Raw genomic sequence first — 19,989 nt, forward strand, 5'->3', positions numbered from 1 at the left:
TGTTGCCAAGTGTACCTTATAGTTAAAGGTACTTGGTACTTATATGATACTTTTAATTTTAATAGCAGTTGTTTGCCAGCTTTATATAATTCCATGACTAAAACTTAAATACGAGATAGATAGTGCATCGCGCGTCGCATAGCGATAAATGAAAGAACTAAATTTGGACGAATTTAAGACGTCTTAAGACATCTTCAAAATAACGTCTTTAGTTGATCTAAAAAATAACGTCTTATAAACGTCCATTATTTTATTAGTCACTGACGTCATGGACCAAAAATGACTAAAAATAGACGTCATAATGTCGTCTTCTGACGTCACTTTGCTACTTGGGCTTGATTTATTAATATAATACACATTAGTATTATCTAACACATATACGAATTCGAGAGAATATTGTTATTTTACCTCAAAAATGTTCAAATTGCACCCTTCGATGCGATACAAAAGAACACCAATTATATTATACAAAGCAAGTCGATTTTACTTCGTGACCGTAGAATTGAATTACTTCACGAAGCGAAACCATCAAGAGCCGTATATAAAGTCCAATATGTAAACGATCCTTCCCTTTGGATCAATTCTCCTTTCAACGCAAAAGAAGCTATAGACGCTTCTCGCCATCGGGAAGTGAGAGCGTGAACGCGAAAAGGATCCATCTCTCCAGGCATTCAACAGACCAGACCCGACTCGACACAGTCGTTTGTCCGATCAGTGTTACATCTGGACGAGTGCGCGCGCGATGGTGCGGTCGATAGGATGTACTATGTGCTATGTATATGTACATACAAATGGAGCAAGGTGAATGTACAAACGGAGCAAGACTGCTCGCTGCGCATGATCCGTAGGTAGGTAGACAGACAGGTATAGGATTCGTATCATTTCGGTCGTGAGGATCAGAGCTCGGTTGGAATCGCAAACCATGGAGTTCAAACCGTGAAAATGGTCGTCTGAAACGACGGTGTCAAGGACCGAGGATTCTTGCGTGTACGATCAATCTAGAAGGGATATTGTGTTCTTAGAAGAAGTGAGATATTGGCACACGCGAGCCTTCAGACTGACGACTGCCAAAGTGATTTCGGTGGTTTAGGATAGGTTATTTACAGGATTCGTCCTGCAAGTATATATTATTCCGATTGACTTTTCAAGTGTCCCTTCTGAGGCAAATAATGTTCGTTTTGTTTGTTTGATGACGAAAGTTGTTTACGTACGTGCTAGTTTCAAAATTGTGTACTAGATTATAATAACAGAAACTCTCAATCGATATCAAAGTGATAAAAGGATATTTGTGTATTATCCTTTTTTATATATTATTTCTAGAAAAAATTTACTTTCTATGGAAAAGATGGATTATTTTATGTCAACACTAATCCCTCGTTGCTCTTGCTTAACGTACAAAAAATACCGGATGGCAGCGGGCAATTTGAGAGATCTGCAGGGGTTCGAAAGTTTGATAAAAACTTTAATCTATCATAAATATTTATTGTCGCAAATCTTATCGAATAAAATCTATAGTCCTCACAGTACGTTTGTCAGAGTGTATTAAAGTATACTCGCTTTGGAAAATGGAAGGCACTTTAACGCGCCGACGAACGTAACGGAGAATCCTGGCGCGGCGGAGGTCCGTTACTTCCGAGAAGGAGGTAAGAGAGCGAAGTAAAAAAAAAGTGACGATTCTCTGTTGGTTACCACAATTTTACCCTGGCAATTACGAAAGAACGCGACTAACAAGCAGGAAAACAAAGAATTGCGAAACTCGTAATTGTCCGCTGAAGCTTTCGCTAAATTGCACAAACATTTTGTGCGATAGCTAATACATATATACATATGTATATCTTACCTCGATTTAATTCGAAACAAAGTTCAGTTTTATATGGAAATTTTGTGGTAAGAGTCTCCTTCGGTTGTAAATTTTGTGTAAATATTCTAAGAGTAAACGCAGTGAAAGTTTAAATAGTGTGAATTGAAGAAGTATATCTGTCGAGGAAACTCTTCATACGTGAGAAAGAGATGACAGATAAGTAAAATATCAATCGGTGTAAGAACTGTATGTAGTTTCTGTGGTGTTGCAAGAATTTTGTCAAGGAAAAAAATTACGAATTGGCTTCGTAGAGATATTCGTCAAAGAATCGACAATGCATAGAAATATGCTGTAATCGTAAAATTATACGAAAATAATTAATGTTCAACACACCGTGTTTTATTCCGAAACAAATCAATATAAATTTAATTAAGGTACCATTAAGGTACACAATTTAACGGATTGAAACGCCGCAAATCTCGACGACATTATATATCGCACAACGAAGAATCCCAGCTGACGGAGAACCGGAAACGAAAAACCAATTGAATCAATTAGTGGGATCGTCCGGATGGGAGTACCCGAGTCGTCGAATGTAACGATAACTTCTTTAGGGCCACACCTTCTGATAGGAAAGAACAAATAATGGACCATCATCGCAGAATTGACAGATATGGCACCAGGGAGATGCGTCACTCAAGAAGCGAGGATCTTTTGGGCGCGATCTCCAGGTCTCCCAGTCCGATCGATTTACCCACTGCTACATCTGAGGACGATCTGATCGCGGCCAGCGCTCTCCGGGACTCGGGTATCTACGATGAGGCTGGAGTTAGCATCGGCGTCGCGGGACCCTCGCGATGTATCCTTTCGTCGCCGTCCAGAATAGTGGGGGTGCCCGTCGACCCAGAGGACTCCATTCGCGACATTGTTACTGAAAATGATTTGTACAGGTCAGTGCAAAATAAGATATAGTTATTTTATTTATTTTTAGCTGCAAATACCATCAAAGGAAAACTCCAAATTGTATTCTTTTGGCTTCTCTTTCTTGTTATATTAACTTGCCAACGTCGTTATTTTATATGTATTTTTTTTAACATGTGAAATAGATCTCTCAGATATTTTTTGTTGATGAATGCTGCTTACCAAACGGTTGATATTATCTTACTTTTGAAGTCTCGCACTTATGTTAAATTAAATGCAAAGTTAAAATATTGTTGCCGATTGCTCAAGGTTTGATGCGAAACTAGCCTTGTAGTGAGTATAAGAAGATTATTACCATTTAATCATCTACGCCTACACAATCAAGAGACCGAAACAAGCGTAATTTCTTTCTTAAACGATCAGGAGCGGCTTCCGCGAGTCGTAATCGCTCAATGGAATAATATCAAATATTATTTCGCTTGGTAATTATTTCAAAACATATATCCGTATATTAAAAATATTTAATATATACATTATCTACATATAATATATACATGTCCTAAAACTATCGACCAAACTTTTTAATAGCAGATTCATTAGCCAATTTAGAATCCGCGATTTTTCCTCAGAAAAAATATCAAGAAAAAGTCCAATTTTTAATTTTTTCCATCATATATATCTTTGTATAATTAATAAGCGACAGTTTCTCCTTTGGTTGCTGTATCACTAATCCCTATGTATTTGTAAATTTCAAAAATATAGGAAAATATAGAAAAAAGACTTTATAAGTAAAATACTTCTCAAATTTTAAGTTTAAAGGCAAGTATCTCGATAAAGATGCGTTATGGAAAAAAAAAAATTTATAGGAACTTATAGGATTATTTTTACCTATTCTACATGTCCACGAAAGATTGCCCAATTTTATTGAAACACTCTGTATAAAGTCAAATCGGTTAAAAAATTAATTAGTCAAAACTTTGAGATCTTCGGTGAGTTCGACATTTCACACGCATCAAGCACAGATTAAAAAAAAATGCATTCAAAACTTCAGAACAATAATCTTCGATTGTCATCTCCATGCACATGTCATCTAGTCATGCAGTTCAACAAAAAGTAACCTCTTTTTTTATTAGATTTGTTAAACAGGAAATGGTTAATTTTTTGCTTCCTCATAAAAGTTTTGTTTTCGTGAAAAAATGTTTTTTCAGATTTCTATGCCAATGTGTTCAAAATGTTCAAAAATATCATATTTTTAAAAAAATGTCCGTATGTGTGTTTGTATGTGTTCACTCAATTTTGAAAATTTAAACGTCTCAAGAACTGTTTGAGTTAGCGCTCCAATTTGGAATACAAGTAAAGTAGGATAATACTTTCATTTACTGTCATTTTTGTAAAAATTCATACAGTATTTAAAATTTTAATGCAATATTAATTTTTCAAAAAATGTCTGTGGTTGCTCTAACTTCCGTAAATTTTAAGATATTGGGATAAATTTTTTTATATAAATAGACTATTATTAAAGGATGGTTGGTATTGAATTTGACAAGGATTAGTAAAAGGGTTTATTTTTTATAAAATTTTGAATTTTTTGAGAAATGTCTGTAGTTGCTCTAACTTCCATAAATTTTGAGATATTGTACTACATTTTTTACATAAATGGAGTTTCATTAAAGGATGGTTGGTATTGAATTTGACGAGGATTGGTAAAAGGATTTATTTTTATGAAATTTTGAATTTTTAAGAATTTTTAAGTGCACTTTTTAATTTTCGCAAATTTCGAGATATTGAGTTAAATTTTTTTGCTTGAATAGAGTATATTATTAAAGAATGGTTGATATTGAATTTAGCGAGGATCGGTAAAAGGGTTCATTTTTTATGAAATTATAAATTTTTCAAAAAATGTAAATTTTTAAATTTTACGAAAGAATTTTACAAAACATATGAAAAGAACATTTAAAAGTAGGTACATACATACATACACATAAATATATGTGACAAAAAATGTTATTTTATGTGAAATGTGTGCAAATTGGAACTGGCTTCCTCACCATTCTATTTCGCTCATTAAGTTTCTTTTATGAGAAAGTCAAAAATGAAAAACCAGCTTGCTCATAGAGGAAGCTTAATGAACGAAATAAAATGGTGAGAAAGCAAAATGTGCAAGTTTCCAATTTGCACACTTTTTGTGTTTCTTTTTTATGTTGAACTGTGTTACACTCGCGCCTCCTGTGACGCGAGCTTCGTGTTTCCGGGTCAGGTGACTTTCTCATTTTGAAGGTATCACCGAGTATCATCTGGCAGAGACCCATTCGCTCGCCGACTACCGGGATGCGAAACGTACGAATCAGCATTGAGGTGAATCAACCGGTCTCATGAAAGCGAAAGTTGTATGTTCGCGGGGACCAGTTAGCAAACGAACTAGAGAGGAAGAAGTCTGATTCATCACGCGATTGGTGCGGTGAAATCGGTTTTAAACGCTTATTAACGCAAAACTCCCGAAACTCCACAAGACACGAAGTGAGATAAATAAGTGCGTACATGTCCGGTTCCGTTTCTCTCGATGGAACAATGGCCGGGAACAGATCGCGGATCTATCGTAGACTTTCTGATGCTACAATGACCGGCGACGAAACCCGCGTATTCGCGTATGTTATCTCTGCTTTGATAAGAACAAACAATTCCACGTGTCTCTTTCATAAATGATTTTTTAGTCTAAATATCTTTGATATACTTTTCTCTATTCTAATATGATCATGCGTCAAATGCGAGTAAAATAGAAGAATGATGCAAGAGAATCTTATTTTAGAAGAAAATGACTAATTTATATAATAGAGGAAGAGCTAGAGAGAGAGAGAGAGAGAGAGAGAGAGAAGATTATAAATATAGGAAGAGTTAGATAGGTCTCATCATTGTAAAATATTGTATCACTTTAATTTCTACTTAGTTTCGTTTGTTTCCGCAGATACGTCCTATTCAAACGGCATTATGACAAATACGTGGATCTCGCCGAAAAGTATAAGGAAGCAAAGAATATCACTTACTATCTGGAGGAACGTTATCATGAGATCAAGGTATGTAGAAACATTTTTGTTGGCGATCAAAAATTGCTTAAAAAATATATATACATATATAGGTACAGGGTATCCCATTTTAATTGCACACCACAAATATCTCAAAAATAAAATTGTAAAAAATGTCAAACAAAATTTACATGGTTTTAAGAGAGAACAAAGTTGATAATATTGAATTTTTTAACTAAGGCCATTTTTCCAGGTTATTTGAAAGTCAGTCTAGTTTTTTTTTTTTTAAATAGGACCACTTTAATTTTTTTATACAAATCGATTCTTCGCAATATTAGACATGAAATGTTATGAGGGTAGAATGATCAAAAATGGTTAAAAATTGAATATGAGATATTTTAATACTTCATAAATATATAGAGCTTCTTCTATAAATTTCATTCTCTTTTGCGTTCAATTATACTATGAAACTGGTCTCTTCATATTCTAATATTTCATGAGTTCATATATTACTGTTTCGCTAAAAAGCAACTTCCATCGTGACATATCTGTTATTTATTATTGCAAGATTGAAAATTAGAAATATTCATTCAATTTATCGCCAAGTTTCTTTCATTTAACTTCTTTATTGTTTCTAATTATCTTGGCTTTATTAAAAAAAGATGTGCTATGAAATTGTGTATATTAGAGCCATTTAATCGCAATGTCAAATCGTTTTTTTATTTCAATTAATCTGCAGAATGCGGATAAATCGTATCTTATACAAGCAAGAACGTAACGTGTCGATTTGTGTCGCAAATTATTATCAATATGCGTCTAGTTGTTCCGCGATCTCATTAATCTCGATGCTTAATTATAGCTAATTATTAGTGAGTCCGCGAGCGGTGAAATCGAGTCTTCTTTCTTGCTAACGTTACTCGCGAACCATTTCGCGAAACCGGAAGAACAGCCGCAAAAACAAGAGAAGCGATGATCACTAAAAGAAATCCATTTTTTCGCGAGTTTGTTTCGCTATACTGATCTTTATTTTATTAACTACGATTTGTATCTCGATGTATAATTTGTATTGGATAATTACTTATGATACCACAGTGTGGGGAATACTTGGAAATTTCTGACCAATTGTTAGGAATTTTAATTGGGAAAAGTGAAAGATATTTATTGGCGAAATTTTTCAGCATTGTTTTTCTTCAATACGATTAGTAGATAATTACGCATTGTAGCGGCCGAGTAAAACCCATTCACTACTTTTAATCGCAAAATAAAACTTTCGTCTTTTCACGAAATACGTAATTCTTGATTTGCTCAAATTCCTATAAAATTTCTCAGTAAATACACATTTCTTTTTTGAAAAATTTTAAATTTCACACAACATAACAATAGCTCGGTCTTGTACTTTCGGCTTTTATAAATCTTTAGAAATTCGCTAAATTTTAAATCTTTAATTAAATGGATAGTCCATAATCTTGCAATTTTTAATCGACATTATTTCGAGACTGTTATTATTCTTTTCTCTCTATTAATAAATTTTTTTAATTAAAAAATAAGTTTTTTTTTAGATTTAGATAGATGTCACTTTCAATGTAAGTGCGCGATCAAATTCGGAAACATATTCCCGAAATTTCTTAAATATATCTCTCGCTTAGGTTTACATGCAATTGCACGCAATGATATGCTTTGGAGATTACTTTTATTTAAAAAAATAAAATATTCTCCAGACGAGGGTTCGAGAAATTGCTTTGTTTTTACTCTAACACCTCTCCTCAACCTTGTCACTTGATAATTTTCTGATACTTGGTATCAGATAATAATTCATTATAATCTATCTGGTATCAGGCAATAATTTATTATAATCTATTATTATAATTTATTATTCTATGATAATTACACTTGATAATTACATAATTGTAGAATTTTTTTCAATATTTTAATCGTTATACAATGATCGAATGATTAGTTCGTATATATTGTACTTCTACAAGTAACTTTTTCCTTTCACAATTCTTGCAAGTTATCGTTTTGAAATGCACTAATACGAATTATACGTCGACCACCATATCATGCTTTAAATTATCGGCATGCGAGTTGCATTCCTAGAAGCTCGTAAACCGTGAAACGAAAGAAGAAAGAGGTGCGCGATAGGATATTGTTCTCGTCACTCTACTTTTTTTAGCATATGCGTATCCTGTCTTTGGATTCGTCATCATCACCTACTTGTCGTTTGAATTTCTCGCATTTGAGACTGATTGTGAGAAAGTGACGGATATGTGTGAATTCAAAGTTTTTTCTCATTTCTCTTCGAACGAGTCGCCTTCGGATTTATGTTTTTATATATAGAGATTCATCGTTTTATCGCGTTTATTATAGCCTATCATTTCGACATATTTATCTCTTTTAAATGTCTGCAATATTTCTGCAGTCTTTTGATGCTGTATATGAGATACTAGGTATATACAATACTCTATATATACCTATATATATATATATATATATACCTACACCTACCTATTTTAAAAAACACGTTCAATGTTCGAAACAGGTCCAATTTTAGTTTGTCTAGTCCTTAAAATGGACATTTTCGATTGTCCAGAAAAGTATAACACTGGACATCTTTAAAATATTCTAAAGATGTCTAGTGTCTAGACTCTAATCTGGATGTTTTAAATACGTATAAAACGTCTAATATATTTTTAATACATTTTTAAAACATCATTGTGCTGTCTGGGTACCTATCTAATAACTAAATATTTGCGCGCGTGTGCATAACTTATAATATTAATACTATCATGTCGTAATGTACATTCCGTTTTTCTTTATCATCGCCATTTGCAATCTGTAATAATTAATAATATCGCAGCGCGATAAAAACGACGATATAATGCATTTTATCTAAAAAAAAAATTCAGACGAAACGGTATGTCCTTATTTATTTCGTTCTTCTGCATCTGCGTCGTGTCTCCTTCAGCTTCCTTCGGTTCAGTTTCTACATTACGGTACTCTCATCTTTGCCTCTCAGATATAAGATTTCTCGACAGGAGCAAATAAGGTGTGACTTAAAAAAGGATTGAAACACAAGGCATGATATTGATACTCCGATTATTTTTCTTCACGGTATCCTGTTTTCTACCTGTTCGTTTTATAACATAAAAGTTTGTACGGTTAAGTTAATTGCTAGCCATAGCGCAACAAATAATATGTGCGCAAACTAATAAAAGATGTACATATGTATGTACATACATACATATAAATACTTATTATGATATGTATACATATGTACATACAATATCTAACCGGATAACTAAACAGAGTCCAAATAAGTAGACAAAGGTGTATGGAAGATGGGACAAGAGCTAGACACACTCGTAGCAATATCATCTATCAATGTCAGATATGTATAATTTAGAAACTATATCCAAATATTAGGTGATATTACTCCAAAGTCTTATAATGTGACACTACAAATAATTTTATTAGTCTATAATTAGCGATTTTTTGTTGTAAAACAAATATCTTTGATCCAGAGATTTTTATATTAGATCTCTTCTTCAATTAATACTTTTAATCTGCGATGATTAAATTAGAATCAATAGAAAATTCATGCATATATATACACATGCTATTCAATTATTTTTCTAATATGAAACTAGCTATATATTTTCTTCGGTATTTCCGGCTTCTCGTTCTTCATTATTATAAAGAAAGCTCACCAGAAGAGTCTACTAGTCTCAATACTCCATAGTTGGCGTTCATCCACCTCGCTTGCCTACCTGGTTGACCTACAATGTGGCCGCCATTAGAACTAGAACCGGAGGGAAAAGAGAGTATCGAGTATGCGTCATCCGGTATCATCAAGCGATCGCGCGAAATCAAGCTAGACGCGGCTCGCCAGTGATTTTCAACGCGCATTCAGTATCGACAAAATATGAATCGAGAAAATGAAATCATTGAATAGAATCAATAAAAATAAAACAGATTTTTAAGAAACAAAAATGGATTCAAAATTTTTTCAAAGTGATATTATCGCACAATTTGCAAATTTTATATATTCGTAGTAAGATCTATTTTATTCTCATGATGACCGACTACCCATATCTCATTGGCAATCACTGAAGTGGACTATCGTGTTTGCACACTACTATTATAGTACGAAAAATGCGAAACTAGTGAGCGGATAAAAAGACTAAAAAGAGTGAATAAAAAGAAATATTTCAAGTAAATGTTAATAATTTTGATACTATTCGAATAAAAGAAGTTATACTCCTTGTTCCATTTAAAAAAATAAGAGGAGCTTCCTTTCTCCCTAAAAACCCCTCACAAAAATGTATTGACATACAATAATAGTCTATCTCATTTAATGTAAAAAAAATTTAAGTTGATATTTCCAGTGATTTTGGAGAAAACAACTTGTAATACTTTATTTAATTTACTCTGTACATAAAAGTGCAGCAATAGAATTATAATCATTAATGTTAAAATTATAATTCTATGGAATAATGGTTAGAAGAGTCTGATTGTGAGTGAGACTCGAATTGCAGGCACCTATATACGTAGTGAGTTTTTGGGATGTTTTATTTGTTGAAACTCACAGAGAGCTGCAAATACGATAATTTTCCACAAAAAGGTCCTAAAAATCAACTTTCAACGCTTTCTGCAAGCTAAACTATAACTCCTAGAGAGTTTTGCCTATTGAGCACTTTTGCTCAGGCGTAATATGAATTAGTATAAAACCCTAAAGTTTGAATGAAATCCCCCAGAGGACAATTTTCCATAAGGTGTGTGTTTTTGTTTTCAAAGGCTGAACGAGACAGACTGGAAGAGACTCGTAGGAATCTGGAAAGACGGTTGGAGAATTGCGAGACGGAACTTCGTGGCAAGGAAGACGAGCTTTTTCTACAACTGGAGAGAAGTCTCCGATTGGAAGAAGAGATCGAACGCGCGAAGGCCGAGAAAGATAGCTATGTGGAGGCGCAAAATCGACTGGAGCAGCAACGGGAGTCAGCCTTTCGTCGTTTGCAGATGCAGCTCGAAGAGAACGAGACCACAAGGCGGGATCTCGACAGAGCGCGCCAAGATGTTATCCGACAGGCCACTATTATCCGCGCTGAAAGAGACACCTTGGAAAGAGAGGTGGATACTTATTTTTGTGTACCAGAATATACTTATTGCATATTGTTTTATTGTCCAGAAGGATTGATTTATTTTCAAGATTCGAAAGTTTTCATTTTTTTACCTTTTCATGCATATTCTATTTTTAGAATTCTTTTATCTTTCCACGTCGATTGTCTCTTCCAGAATGAAATGTTGCGGCAAAAACTCAGAGTGGAACAGCACGAATTAGGAGCCGAACGACGTCGTCGAGAAGAAGGCGTTGCTGCACTGACCAGAGAGACTATTGCACTGAAGCATGCTACCCGTCACTTGACTGCCGCGACGTTTCATGCAACATCTTGCCGAAATCGTCGCCGATGCTCTATTTGCACATATGCCAGACGCACTTTCGCCAACGTCAACAATTATCGCGACAAGTAAATAAAGATTCTAAATCACTCATTAGAAAAATGAGATTACAATATCGCGATTTTATTACATCGGTATTTGGCACCATTAAAGACTATAACATATTGTAAAAAATATGTATATAAGTGAGTAGAGAAAATATGGGAGTATGGGGCGTTTAGTGACAGACTCACAATCAGTGGCAGAGTGAATTGTCTACTGAGAAGAAAATCCTAGGATCGAGTCCCGGTAGAAAGCCTCAATATTTTTCCTCCTTAGAGATTGTCAGAAGTGAATTGAGTTCCCAATGGTTCCTTGATAATTCTGGATTGAAGGGAAAAAGAAGTTTTATGGGAACTAAAAAAGCGTGACATTGTGACATACGATAAATGAATGTTTGGTCATGAGAACCGAACTGTAAAGAATATGTAAGCGAGCAGAGAAAATACAGTGGTATGGGACGTTTAGTGGCTCAGTGGCAGGTTTGCCTGAGGATAGGACGATCCTAGGATCGAGTTTTCATATAAAGCCCCGATATTTTTCCTCCTTACAGTATTATGCGAAACGTGTAATATTTTAATTTAACCGTAACTGTTTACTGTTTGCAGTGGAAATCTCTTGCAGTGCCTTCAAGCACCCTCACAAAATCTTCGTAGCTGGTTACGACCTAACAACGTGATGCAATCGTCGTCCCGAGTTCCGCGAATCGTGTCGTCCGTGGCTGATCGTGAAATTTGTTACATCGACGACTCCAGCGTCGACAGTAGCAGCAATGATAGCACCAACAGCCGCAGCTGCAGTAGTAGCAGCAGTAGCAGCAACAGCGCTTACGATGACGAAGCCTATCCGAACACTCCGATAGCCGAACCCTCTCTCTCTTCAGCCACTTCCAGTGTTCCGCACACAGTCAGAGCTTTTTCCTCGGATTCAGGGTTTGTTTAACTCTATGAGAGATGTTATTATTACAGGGATACTTGTTTGCATTCTCATTTTCTAGTTTGCATTAACTCATTCAGGTTTTCATCGGAAATGGGAGATCGTAAATCGCGATGCTTTAACAACGCTGGCAGTAGCATTAGCAGCGGCAAGAGCAGAAACATCAGCGAGTCGTTAGACAGTAACGAGGTCAATGATCAGAGCATGGCTGGAAGAGATGGGTTCACTCGTTCGAGATGGACTTCCTCTTTTCGCAGATTGCTCGGACGAAAGTCGAAAAATAAGCTCGATCGTTCCTTGGATATAAGTAAGACTGATGAACCGCGATGAACTTATAACTATTTATATTGTGCCGAGACAAGAAGAATTGATTACAAATATATTTTCCCATTCACCTTCCTTTTTCATGACGAGTTTTGCGAGAAAAACGAAATTTATTTGTAATGGAATAGATCTTTTACGAACTTTGAATTTTATCAGAACGTTAGATCAAGACTATATCTAGACGTTCATATTTATTATTCTGAAAAAAATTGGAGATACGAGGATTTAGAGATTTGTAAAAACTCTTGCAATTTTTTAGAAAGTAATCAATAATAATTGACACACACATTTCGAGAAAACCTGCCGTTTCTGAAAATGTAATCTTATTTCTTCCAAGATTTAATTATTAATTTTTATGAATGTTTTTTATTTTTATAATAATTAGTTTTATAACAATTAGTTGAATTATAATAGCAAATTAACTTTGGAAACAATGCAGATATCTTGTAAAATATTTTAAAAAACGCTGTGAATTTTTTTCAGAGCTTATTAATAATGCGTATAGCGGAATTTTGTAAACAAAAAAAAGTATTACATATCCTATTTCTCAGAATTTAAAAATGTTAAATGCAAATTCTGAGATTCTTTCTCCGCAATGTAGGAATTGAATTTTAAATAAGTTAGAGAATTACAATTACATATATACATATATAAGAAGGAGTTGAATTATATTAGAAATAATCGCGATTACGCGATCGAACTTTATATATACTTATTCGCAAATTGTATACATGGGTTTTAAAGGTTTCGAATATTAAAAAGTGACATGTATGTATAATATTAAAATATTCAATATTCGAATCGAATTTTAATAATAGGAAGAATGTTACTGTTTGCATTCCGAAAGCTTTTTGTATTATTGTTACGTTTTACTGTTGTTGTGCGATGATTGTTGTTGCATTTACCAAAGAGTACAATGATTTATGAGCACAAAAATTAATCGTCATTATATGTACATTAAAGGTTTCAAAATTGTGACAATTTCTTATAATTATTAATATTTATTCTTCAATATATTATTAATATTAATCTTCAATATTTTTATCGTTTTTTCGCCAAGAAAGTTAGCTTTTTGCGATTTCAAGTACGTGCGTGATGAAAACGACTGGACCAAATTGCTAACACGTCATAATGTTGTAAAATTTCAAAAATGAATATTACGGATGCAAATAAAAATACGTATACAATGAAAAATAAGTTCTCTTTGATATTTCCTAAATTTTTACCTATTATAAAAAGTCGTAAGAATATCAGCATTAAATTTTACAAAGCTTAATAATACTAAAAATTAATAAAAGTCATAGAATTCATTGTAATCTATCCGAGGAAATGTTGTATTCAGAATTATATTACATGAAATAAATAAAAGTGATTTCTCGAATTGTGATATTTAAGAACAATTCAGTTTAATCTCACATTATCATTTTATTATCTTTTATATTATCTATTATATGATATGTTATACTGTGAATAAACTTAAAATTCTTAATTTAGACTGCTTCATTATTGATAAAGAAGACAGACAGACTAATCTTATCACTGTATCTATTTCTAATTGCTAAGCGCCAAGGATCCGGACCGAAACAAAATTTTCGGTTACGGTTTAATAAAATATTTAATAACTGTTCCGGTTCCAGTTTCGGTTTTTTTATTTATCAAAAAACCGAAACTGTTTAAATTATGATTTTTTCGATTACGGTTCCGGTTTTAAAAAATTTTTATTTTTTGTTTTTTTAATTAAATTAATTTCTAAATTATATTACTTTAAAAAATTATTATTAATTTTGTAACATATAAATAAACAACACTTCATATTATACATGAAAATATATTTAGATATAGATATATATAATATAGATACATATATAAATATATTTTCATATGTGATAAAAATTAATAATAATTTTTTAAAGTAATATAATTTATATATACTTTATATATATATATATATATAAAGGAAAATATAATATTCTCACAGCTATCATTATTGCGATCCCAGACAGCACAGAATATCCAATGGACGTCCAGTTTTGGTTTTTATTTAGTCCAAATGTCCATGGATATAATATGAATGTTTTAAGAATATCCATTATTAGACGTTCAAAGTATATTATATTTAGACGTTTTAAAAACATTCATTTTACGTACAGCACAGAACATTTCATTTACATTGCAGCAATATTATAATCTTACAAGTTGCAACGTAATATTGGAGAGACATTATAAGAACATGTAACTGTAATATTTTAAACGAAATATTACTGTAACATTCCAAAAATATTATAAAAACAGTATTCATTAATCATTAGTTCTTTTATTTACCGCTATGTGACGCACGAGGCGCTATCTTTCCCGTATTTAAGATTTGTTATGAGAATTATATATAAAGCTTGCAAAGATTGAATATTAAGATTATATAATACGCGAATATCTAAGTATTACGGATAAACAAAATGAACTCGCACAGTTTCAACAATTTTTTTTCTTGTTTCTTTTGGATGTTTACAAGATTTCTGCAATTTTTTGATGCTGTATGTGTATTAAAATAGGTATATTCAGTACTCTAAACTCTAAACATAAATTTACATATATACCTACACCTATCTACTATAAAATATACGTTCAATGTTCGAAGCAGGTCCAATTTTAGTTCGTTTAATCCTTAAAATGGACATGTTTCGGTTGTCCAGAAAAGTAACACTGGACATTTCTAAAATGTCCTAAAGATGTCGAAGGCTCTAATATGGATGTTATAAATACGTACAAAACGTCCAATATGTACATTTTTAATACGTTTTTAAAACGTCACTGTGCTGTCTGGGATAATACATACACGTTTCAGAACATTTAAAAAATAATTATAATTGTATTGCACTTCGAGGAGACAGTTATTATGACATTTCCGTCATTTGCGCAAAAACAGAAAAAAATACCAAAAAGAACCGTAAACCGAAAATAATTTAACGGTCCGGTTATGGTTCCGATGTTATAAATTTAATAGAATTTCAATACGGTTTACAGTTTTGGTTCTATTAAAAAAACGGTTATGGAACGGTTATCGGTTTTGGTTCCGGTTCGGTCCGGGTCCCTGCTAAGCGCTTATACATGCGATGATCACTCATTGTTATTTTTGCAAGAAATATCACGATATAAATTATATAAACCTACAAATCAAAATTATAACAAAGTTTATACAAAGCAATTCACAATTTGAATAAAAATTGTTTAATCTAACTTTCTAAAGAACTTCGCCCATTTTGGGCCCCCCGGGCCCAGTCATCAAACATATATAACTTTGTAGATAATAATAAATTAAAAAGAAATAATTTTGGATCTTTAAACCCCCACCGGAAGTAATTATAATCTCTTAATGATGTCATTTATTTGTGTTTGATTGCTCATTATCAGAGTTGTTCAAGATAACGAATACGTCATTATTGTGCTCAGAAGATGTATACTTTCTGAAAGGTATTTAACACATCCTAGATACCAAATAACCAACATGGCATGAAAACAACAGGCTATACGGTATGGTGGCATCATTTTTAGGTCCAAAAGGTATTTCTATGAGAAGGTGCCTTGGACGCAAAAAGAAATCTCTAGGAAAAGACGAATACAAAAAACAAGAATTCTGAGTCATATATATGTTCAACTATCAACTATAAAATAGAAAAAACCATCAGTTTATTACAAGCGTGAAAGCATCCTGTAAGCATATAGATAACAAAATGATACACTTTTATACACCAACATTGATGAGGTTTTAACATTGATCGGCGGATGTTTTCTAGATTTTGGCACCTATAAATTTTCAATCTTCTCATAATGGCCTAGTTTACATCGAGTACTTGAAACGCGTATCAAGTAGTGAATTTGAGCTGATCAGCCAATAACTGAATCAACTTACTAGTTATTTACTATTTGATACGCGTATCAAGTGCTCGATGTAAACTAGGCCACTGCCTTACAATTTATATATATCCTAGGCTCGCGGGGTCCAGAAACTTCTATAAAAATGGGCGAAAGTTCTTTATCGCATTGTATTTTAAATAATTGGAATAGAAGTTGTATCTTCTTCTCTTCTTTTCTTTCGACGAAGATATTTTTCCTCATTTCTTTTCGCGAATAGAATATCTTATTGCACTCATGCGTCAACTCTGCTATCTTATATGTCGTCTTAACGCAATCTTTCTGGAACTGCTGCAGTCATCACGATTTGATTATTAACGTTAGTTCGTTCATTCGCCAACGTGTTCTCCCACCCGTCACTCACGTTTGAGTCTCCACATGAGTGAACACTCATGATCAATTCGCGGAGGTAATCCGATTTTGGCGTCGTGCCACGAACACGTCCACGGACACGACATTCCTCTACGAGCGTCCTCCTGATAGGTATAGGCGTGACAGGTACGTTAACATATTATAATAGGCCACGGCAAATAGACTGAAATTGCACCACTCAAAATTCGCAAACGATCGAACAATCACGTCAATTCAAACGAAAACAGAAGTTCCTGGTGGAATTGCATCGCAAAGTTTATATTAAAAAAATGATTGTCAGGAATTCTCCTTTTGAGAAACGAAACTATGTCAAAAATGTATAACTATCTCAAAAATGTCTTATATATGTATATATATAGTTAAAAGTTAATCCACTATAATTAACAAATGTAGAAGAAATACTCTGTTTATTTTGTAATTAAATTTAATTCTCTTTTTTCTGTTTCTAATATATATATATATATATATATATATATATATATATATAACTATATAATTATATATATGTAATATTATAATACATAGTATATAAATGTATATCTAACAATAAGTGAGTGATGGGAAATTGTGATACAAACAAAATGGAAGTAATTTCTGATATAAGTCGAAAATGTAAAATTTTTTTCATAATTTTATTTTCTCAAAAATTAATTTTGAAGTTTCATCGAATACATGTGCAAGAAATTATTTACGTTAAAAGTAAAATCGTTTTGAATTTAAAAAACAAAATTATATAGATTTGTTCGAACAAATAAAGATATAATAGTTTCTAACAAACATCAAGATTAAAGTCTATTTTTTTGTCAAAGTGGGCAATTATCACTTTTAACATAGTTTTGAAATAAAAAATTCTTTTCCTTAATTGAATTTTTATTAAAAAGCGGGTAAAATAAAATGAAAGTGTTAATTAGCTGACTCTGTATTGATATCAAATATGTACGTGTAAAAAAATTATTAATTTTGAATAGTTTTAATAGAAACAATTATTAAATTTAAATAATTTTGATAGATCAAGAACTATATGTATAAAATATGTATATAATCCAACAATTCTCTCTCGTAAATTTAGAGATAAACAATAATGGACATAGAAAAAAGGGAACAAAATAGGAAATAAGGGACATATAATATCGTGTCACGAATTTGCGCTTGGCTTTGAGAAAAAAACAAAGTGCGACGAACGCACTTTATCGGTTTATATCTTGATTCTAAACTCAATCAGCAGTTTACCAAATGTAAGACAAGTGCTTGTTTTATTCGAAACCAACCGACGCGATAGTGTCGATTGGCTCGAATGGCATCGCATTCTTCTGTTTTACGAATCAAAAACATTTTGTGATACAAAAATTTTACGGCTAAATATTTAACAAACAAAAAAATACTATAAGATTTTTAAAGTACAAATAAGTATATCTGCTCTCGCATTTTCGTAAACTGTGTTTATTGTGTAAATGTAAACTATTTTGACAATGTAATAATTAGATGAAATGCGATATTCAAATATTAAATAAGCATGTTATGTTTTTTTTTAAATATGAAAAAATGAAAAATGCTGATTAAAAACGTTCTTTTTTTCATAAAACTGATGGCAGCACTTCTTGAAAACGCGTCGCATAATGACGTAATCGAACCGTTATCAACATATGTTATAATTGACATGGCATTGAAATTGGTGCAAGCATATATGAGTCACACGCACGCACGCACGCACGCACACACACACACACACATATGTGATATACATATGTATGTTCATGTTCATATTTTATAATTAACAGTATAAATGAGCAAAGGAACCAACGCCGTTAGTAAAGCGCAAAAAATAAGTTTATTAAATCTCAATTACATTAATAACATCGCGAACGTTTCTGTCCTTATTAGGACTCTCTTCAGCGCGTAACTATCATCAATAATATTTAATTACATAGAAAATTAAAACATTAGTCAATTAGTTAAAAACGATGTTCTACAAAGTAATGTCAAAGTCATCAATCCATCGAGTCTTATTGTTGCTAAGCTGTCAACCATCTTTTATATATTACCATTATGTATGTCGTGGTTAAGAGCATACCTCTATAAATAATATATATCATACGTCTGATACGTTAACATAAAATTAAAAAATTAATTAAGAATTACAAGGTAAAAACTCACATGGTAATTATGATGTGCAATCTCACGGACTCAATAAATTAAATCGTGTGACACAGTACATGTTTAACTATACAATGATTCGTTCCAAATGAGATCGATATATCGGACAGTTATTACTTCCACTTAACCGCAAATAATAATAGAGGTGAATTTATTTAAATGTAAATAAACATGACTAGTATCTATTTTTAAATCTTAGACAACCTATCTATTGTATTTACATATGCTTCATGTAAGCCATCTGTATCTGTTTGTAAATTCAATCCATTGTTTTGTCTTTTTATAAAAAGCATTTCAGAAATTAATCGTTTGTTATAATTCGGCTCACTATCTAATATTTTTATATCATTCCAATTAAATTCTAATCTATGATCCGTAATCACTGAATGCGTAGACGTATTGCGTTTAATGTGATTCCGATGTTCCTTCATTCTAGTTTGTAATTGTCTACCAGTCTGGCCGATATACGATGCATCGCAATTATTACACTCAATCTTATAAACAATATTATTATGTGATGACATGGTTGTTGAATCTTTACCAACTTTTATATAACGATGCAATTTATTCAGACTACAATAAGAAAGTTTGACATCCAGATTATCAATTATCCTATTAAAGCTTTCAGAAATAGAAGGAACGTATGGGATTGTGAAAAACTTTTTTCCCCGGTCATTACTAGTCTCATTATCCTTCTGAGTATTATGTGTATTGTTAATGCGATTGTTAAATAAATATTTAAGTCGATTATAGATGGTTACAAAAATTAAATCTAACGGATAATTATTATTCAATAAGATGTCAATAATTAGACTCAAGTTTTTTTGTTGAAAAGTCGGGTGAGAAAGTAAAATGGCTCTATCAGTTAGACCCATAATAGTACCTTTCTTTTGTGATAGCGGATGTTGAGATAGGAAATTAAGGTATAAGGTACCTTAATTTCCTATCTCAACATCCGCTATCACAAAAGAAAGGTACTATTATGGGTCTAACTGATAGAGCCATTTTACTTTCTCACCCGACTTTTCAAAGTACTCTGCGTTGATACCACTGCTT

General features: G+C 32.5%; 2 protein-coding genes across 3 annotated transcripts in view; both read left to right on the forward strand.

The window, feature by feature from the left end:
- Positions 1-506: 506 nt before the first annotated feature.
- LOC145933599 (uncharacterized) lies at positions 507-13,827 on the forward strand. Of its 2 annotated transcripts, none has more exons than XM_083033435.1 (6): positions 507-2,751; positions 5,685-5,793; positions 10,537-10,869; positions 11,035-11,267; positions 11,847-12,170; positions 12,255-13,827. In XM_083033435.1, the coding sequence occupies exons 1-6, from the start codon at positions 2,447-2,449 to the stop codon at positions 12,502-12,504; spliced, it is 1,554 nt and encodes a 517-aa protein (XP_082889561.1). In that variant the 5' UTR covers positions 507-2,446; the 3' UTR covers positions 12,505-13,827. The 2 variants fall into 2 exon arrangements, with proteins under 2 accessions (XP_082889561.1, XP_082889562.1); XM_083033436.1 differs by lacking the exon at positions 507-2,751 and adding an exon at positions 4,793-5,367.
- A 2,905-nt stretch (positions 13,828-16,732) lies between these two features.
- LOC145934125 (lipopolysaccharide-induced tumor necrosis factor-alpha factor homolog) overlaps positions 16,733-19,989 on the forward strand; it is an 8,972-nt gene continuing 5,715 nt past the window's right edge. The window contains exon 1 of the mRNA XM_083034406.1: positions 16,733-16,905. The gene's annotated coding sequence lies outside the window, so the exon portion shown is untranslated. The remainder of the gene's footprint in view (positions 16,906-19,989) is intronic.

This window comes from Prenolepis imparis, unplaced genomic scaffold (assembly GCF_030444845.1).
Source record: "Prenolepis imparis isolate NDT839.2.m4 unplaced genomic scaffold, iyPreImpa1.0 SCAF_3, whole genome shotgun sequence".
Taxonomy (NCBI): Eukaryota; Metazoa; Arthropoda; class Insecta; order Hymenoptera; family Formicidae; genus Prenolepis; species Prenolepis imparis.